The 6,591-nt window shown below is 29.6% G+C and overlaps 1 protein-coding gene across 1 annotated transcript; it reads left to right on the top strand.

The window, feature by feature from the left end:
• Nucleotides 1-3,928: 3,928 nt before the first annotated feature.
• LOC113873265 (40S ribosomal protein S9-2) lies at nucleotides 3,929-5,518 on the top strand. The gene is made up of 3 exons (XM_027511318.1): nucleotides 3,929-4,058; nucleotides 4,166-4,547; nucleotides 5,088-5,518. Exons 1-3 carry the CDS (start codon nucleotides 4,031-4,033, stop codon nucleotides 5,269-5,271), a joined length of 594 nt encoding a protein of 197 aa, XP_027367119.1. The 5' UTR covers nucleotides 3,929-4,030; the 3' UTR covers nucleotides 5,272-5,518.
• Nucleotides 5,519-6,591: the final 1,073 nt, after the last annotated feature.

Here is a 6,591-nt window from a genome sequence, read left to right as displayed (position 1 = left end):
AAAAATCATATATAGAAATCAATTCTCTCTTTTCTAAAATCATGACTTAGTCAATAGGCAAATGCATAAAAAAACATTCCCATTGATCATTCTTCAATCATCAACTGTATTCTCAATATATTTTACACTTAAGTAATAATTATATATTAGAATATTTTAATATTAAATTATAACTAAATATCAATAAAGTTGTAACAAGGAAAACTAAAACTTATAAAAAAAATTAATGATGTCAACATAATTACACATTCTTCTTTAATCATAATGTGTGAACCAAGATTATCAAGATTAGAATCTCAAATTAGTTATTTAATAAGCATAAATAGATTTAAAAACATATTCTCTTTGGATAGACAGATATTCTAAAACAATATACTTTCAATAATTTCATTCATAAATTTCAAAGTGTGCTACTTTATGAGTATACGTTAGGTTCAAAAATCCATTCCTTTAGGCAAATAGATCTTTTAAATCAATGTGTTTCTAATAGCCACATAATATAAATAAACTCCTAATTAATTTTTTTATTCAAAATTATCTACTTATATTCACATATAAATTTTAATAATTTATAATTAATAATTAACAAAACAGATATGTTCTAAATCATATAATTTAGACTCTAATATTAAAGGTAAGTAAAAAGTTCTTCAAATAAAATTATATAAAATTAGAATACTAAAATTAATTAAAAATATCAATAATCATTATAATAAAGTATTAAACATACTTAAAAACAGTCTTTGTTATAAAAGTTATTGCACTCAACCTCTAAAATACGTGACAATTAATAAAGTTCCATCTTCTAAATCATAACTTATGTGAGTATGTAATTGTCAATAATTACTTATAGGACATAGTTAAATATATAAAATACTAACTATAATTTACTTTCATCATGAACCTTTTGAATTAAAAGTTACATTTTAATCCATCAACACTAATCAATTATAAATATCTAAGTTTAAACAAACTGATCATTTGAATTAACTATTAAGCTTATTTATACACCTTATATGAATAATGAATTAGCTTATTTTTATAAAAAAAAATAAAGTAATAATTAATTTTAATGAAACAAATTATTAGATAATTCTAACATTAAAACCTTAAAAAAAAACTGATGAAATAAATGCTTCATAATACCCGTAAATACTTATTGCATACTTATAATTTTCCTTATAGAATAAAAGCATAAAATAACTTTATACTAGTCAGTTGACTCAAAGTAATGTATTTTTTTTATTTGTTCAGATTTTCTCCGGTGAATTGATTACTGAATAATATCACAGTCAATTTAAAATTTTAAATTACTTTATAGAAAATTAACAAACATAAGCATTTAAATAGAATTAATAGCCATATTTTATACTGCACCAAATGTAGTAAAATCTTTCACTGTAAAGGATCCATGCCCCTGGTTTTTGGTGAGAGCCAAAGTAATATGTTTTGCAGTAAAATAGAAGATCTTTAGCCGTAAAGCTTTATTTATTCGTTTCTTTTTAAATACGTATTTGTGGGTTGAAGGAAAGATAATCATGGATTACAAGGCACTTTGTAAAAGTAGATGGAAGACTAAAGGTCTTGCTTTACATGAGACATCCACTAATTAGTAATTATCTTGTACTATATTGTGTAGTTCAGAGATAATCTATTATTAAGAACTCACCATACTCTCTACCTCTCTTTTTATCCAACCCTTTTAAATGCGTGTACTGTAGGAAAACTCTCATGTGCCACATGCATTTTGGCTTACACTATTTTTGCATTTTTAATTAAAAAATTTAAATTTGGAGATTTTTAATGTAAAATAATAAATTAATATACTGATTTTAAAAATATTATATAGATTTATCAATTAAAAAAGTAAAACATTTATTCTTTCTCCCATTTTCTTTAAAGTTTAATTTTTAGACATATTTTAAAGTTGATAATACAAAAACTTGCATGGCATAAAAAGTAAATTCTGTAATATATTTTATTTATTTTAATATACAGTATTTATCAAATCAAAGATAACTACAGAATTAGCAAAAATGAATACAAACTAAATTGGTAAAAACAGCTGCAACAACAAAATTCTAAAGGTAATGAACAAAGTCTATAAAATGTCAACAAAATAAAATCTAGTAAAAAAAAAAAAATATGAACACGACTCGTCATGTATTTGCTTTCACTTCTAAGCATAAAAATATAGTGAAACCGTCGTAAGCTAAAACCTCGAAAGAAGAAAGTTTGTGACTTTTCAAGATATGACAATGTTATATTCAGATCTCTGAACTCATTCTCTTATTTTAAGAAAACAATTGCATAAGACTTTTCATAAGTTGGTGGCCTTTGACATTGCAGTAGTCGAGTTCATCGCTTTTACCTCATGCAAGTTACAATTGTGATGGGGATAATGTCTCTCACTTTTGCAATTAATGTCAACATATCTTTATTTTTAGAATGGTTTGGTTCTGCATCAATTTGCTGTTACGACCAATTATATAGCTACATTTTTGTTTGGTTTGTGACTTACTTAGTAGCGTTAAATGCCAATTAATTGACATCCTAACTTGTCCTCAACAAAATATACTTGGTAGGGAAAAAGAGTTCGTGAAGTTCATTTATCCTAAAACTTGATTGATTTTGCAAACTTATTGGTGTCGTAAACTCTGATCAACTGACTGTAGCATTTATCATGTGGCTGTTTCGAGAATACTCCTCACAAGACTTTTAACAAACAGATCCTAAACATAACAATTAACAAACAAAAAAGCTTAGTTTAATCATATCTTTTTAAATAAAAATATAGTGAAAAAATGCATCATCTGCAAGTTATTGAAGACATTTTAAAAATAACGTTTATTTGAATTATTATGTGGAAAAAAATTATGTGTCTCTTATATGTAGAAAAGTGTCTTGTTAATTTTTTTTTAACTATGAAGCTTATTTTTTTAACTTAATTAAGTGAAGTTTATAAACATTTAAAATTAAAGTAAAAATATCTGTAAAACGTTTAAATTTATAATTTTACGATAAAAAATATATAATAAAAATTTAAAACTACAAAAAATATGCATAGTTACTATTCAATGTTAATTTTAAAAATTTACGATAAGAAAGGATAAGAATTACACATCTAATTTTCTTAAATCAAACTTTAACTGTAAGAAGAAGCTATATCATGGGTTGAATTTGTTGAACTATTAAAAAATAAATGCTTTCTCATTTTGCATTACTCTATTTTTTAAAATTATAAATAAAAGTCTAAAACTTGGCACTAAGGAATTCATCTACACGTATAATTTTTAAAATAAGAATGACTAAGAATGACATATATAATTTTTAATAAAGTAAATTGTAAGAAAAATCTACACTAGGGGTTGAATTTATTCAACTATTAAAAAACTAAATACTTTCTAATTTTGCATTACTTAATTTTTTTAATATCACAAATAAAAGTCTAAAACTTTACAAATAAGAATTCATCTATCACAATATATTAAATACGAGTCGTTATTATTAAATGTAATTTTATTTTTAAAGTTATTTTGAAGGAAAATGTTCTTAGGATATTTTTTATTATTATTATTATACTATGAGAATGAGAATTCTCATATGTGAAGCATTTAATTGTTTTTTGTTAATCCTATTTAACACAATAGAATGTTCATCATTAAATATTTATTCTCTTTAATTTATTAAATTTAAAAATAATTTTATAATATGTTTTTGTATTTAAAATAATTTAATAATATATAATTATTTGAAATACTCAAGGGGTATCGTAGTTTCCAGTGGGGCCAATGGTCCATCACAAGGCTACTTTGATTTGGGCCTTGATGGTTCAGTATTTTCTCTGGAATGAGAAGGTGGGCCTGGCTCAACAAGTAAAAACCTTGGACCAAAAAATAAAAAGCTCAACAACAGGAAACAAGGAATTAGGGTTTTGCGCATTTAAAAGGGCGAAACGAAAGTAAAGAGAAGATCCACTCACAGGTAGGTCAGGGGAGCAGAGAAGGCACCGCCGTAGAAGACAACAACAATGGTGCATGTCTCCTTCTACAGAAACTGTGAGTACCTCTGAGACCAGATCCTGTTCTGTTCCAAGGGCTAAGCGAAACGACGCGGTTGATCCGTTCTCCTTGTTTTGCTTTGTGTTTTTTGTTTCTATGAACAGATGGGAAGACGTTCAAGAAGCCGCGTCGTCCGTACGAGAAGGAGCGTTTGGACGCTGAGTTGAAGCTGGTTGGAGAGTATGGGCTCCGCTGCAAGAGGGAGTTGTGGAGGGTTCAGTACGCCCTCAGTCGCATCCGTAACAATGCAAGGAACCTTCTCACTCTCGACGAGAAGAACCCTCGCAGGATCTTCGAGGGTGAGGCTTTGCTCCGTAGGATGTTCCGTTACGGTCTCCTCGATGAGACTCAGAACAAGCTCGATTATGTCTTGGCACTCACTGTCGAGAACTTCCTCGAGCGTCGCCTTCAAACCCTCGTCTTTAAATCTGGCATGGCCAAGTCTATTCACCATGCTAGGGTTCTCATCCGCCAGAGGCATATCAGGTTTCTTTTAATAAAATTTAAAACCCCCTTTATTTATGTCAATTATCTATGTCTCTGTGTGCTCCGGTTGTGTTGCTCATGATGTTAGTTTTTGAGTTAATATTTTTGGGGACTAATTAGAAAAGTGTGCATTTTATGAAAATTAGGCCGCTATAGTTTTTAAGAACTGAATTGAGGGTTGCCTTTTTTCCCGCCTTTTAAATTGTTATGCTGTTCATGAATTGAGGGTATGGCTTTTTGATTTTCAATCAGAATTAATAAGCAAATGATGTTTTTTTGTTGGTTGCCGCTCATGTGGTTTGTTCAATGATCATAGTTACTGAATAGGATAGCCTCATTAGTCACGGAAGATATAGTATTTTAGGGAATTTTCAAAATTTCAGGACTAATATTAGGAACTTTGTTTTGCAAGAACTGAATTGAGTATCTGTGACCCTTAATTTGTTTTTACTGATAAAATTGATACTATTCGAGTTGAATCCACATTTGGATGATATATAGAGTTTGTAAATTGACTTTTTGTGTGATTGGGATTGGCAGGGTTGGTAGGCAAGTGGTGAACATTCCATCTTTCATGGTGAGGGTTGACTCACAGAAGCATATTGACTTCTCATTAACAAGTCCCCTTGGCGGTGGACGCCCTGGAAGGGTGAAGAGAAAGAACATGAGGGCTGCTGCTAAGAAGGCTGCTGGTGGAGATGGAGATGAGGAAGATGAGGATTGAGCTAATTATGTCTTTCTCTAGTGCTGTTAGACATCGTCTTCTTTTATCTTGTGTCCTTAGTTTATCGTTATTAATTCTTATACTTTTTTTTATCCTGGGTTCCTTGTTTGCCTGAGATACTATGCTGTTTTGAATTTAGTTATTTTAAAGTATCAAGATTTTCCCCTAATAACTTTGGTCGTCATTCATTGGTTTAATGGCATCAACTTCTAAAGAGGCATATTTATTCCAACAAGCACTTATTATTTATCATGTAGCATAATCCTTTAAAAGTATCTGAATGATTTTGATTTCCATGTTTTCGTTTCTTTAGTAAAATGAAAAATACATTAGAGCTAAGAAGTTCGTTGGTGGTTAAATTTTGCTTTGCATTTGAAGTGCGTTGAAGGAAACTGGCTCGTCGTCAATGTTTGGATTAGTTTAGTGCATGGGTTGTGAATAAATTGATAAATTAACCGAAGTATCAAACCTTAAATCTTAGTCCGATTTGTTTGTATTGCTTCCATTATCTGTCGTTTCATAACCAGCAGCAACCAAACTACGTACAACACTAGTTCACAGCCTCGTTTACGCATTGACGCGAGCAGCGATAGTGAGCTATGTCGTAGGGATTAACGTCCGGTTTACTTGTTTTTGACTCCAACCCACCAGGGCATATTTGAAGTTATATTCATAGCTTGTCATGCAAACGTGAGTTGGGCTAGAAAAGAGTAGGATTATTCGAGTCTGTAAAGAATAGCCATAAAATATAAAATAAATATCATCCCAAATTGTTATTTATCTAACAAATTTAAAAAAAAAGATTTCGAAGTCTAGCCATTAAGCTTCTACACAACTTAATTCTCTAAAGCTCATGTGGAACGGGGCGATTTTGTCGGTGCGGAACACATATCATTGCTGAGAAGGACTGTGCAAGAAAGAGAGACTACACTTTGCTGTCTACGGCGCTAGCAAGGGACAAGTAAAGAGAGCGAGGGCTGAAGCGTAAAGTTCATTCAGATACGAGGGTTTTGTCACGAAGAGAGAAGAAAGGAGTAATATATCAATTTGGTATGTTTATAAAATTCATTAAAAAAGTCTCTAAACTAAGTAAAACGTAATTTTAGTTCCTCATCAATTATTTTAGTCCTTAGAAAACTGATAATTCATCAAAATAGCTTATAATTTAAATATAATATTATTTTAGTCCTTCACGTTTACAATTATTTAATTAGTTAATTGTTTAGAAACCAAATTAAGGGTTTTTGAGGAAAAAAAAAACGTAAAAACATGTTATTTTATCATGTTATCCTTAAATGTTACATGATATGATTAACACAC

Source organism: Abrus precatorius, unplaced genomic scaffold (genome assembly GCF_003935025.1).
Source record: "Abrus precatorius isolate BTA unplaced genomic scaffold, Abrus_2018 Scaffold10, whole genome shotgun sequence".
Lineage (NCBI taxonomy): Eukaryota > Viridiplantae > Streptophyta > Magnoliopsida > Fabales > Fabaceae > Abrus > Abrus precatorius.
Note: the sequence above shows the minus strand (reverse complement) of the source record. Positions and strands in the feature narration are given on the sequence as shown.

Excerpts from the sequence above, each read along its gene's own strand:
- LOC113873265 (XM_027511318.1), top strand. The coding sequence starts at position 4,031 with ATGGTGCATGTCTCCTTCTACAGAAACT. Across the intron at positions 4,059-4,165 it reads TGTCTCCTTCTACAGAAACT|ATGGGAAGACGTTCAAGAAG; the intron begins GTGAGTACCTCT and ends TTCTATGAACAG. Across the intron at positions 4,548-5,087 it reads ATCCGCCAGAGGCATATCAG|GGTTGGTAGGCAAGTGGTGA; the intron begins GTTTCTTTTAAT and ends TGGGATTGGCAG.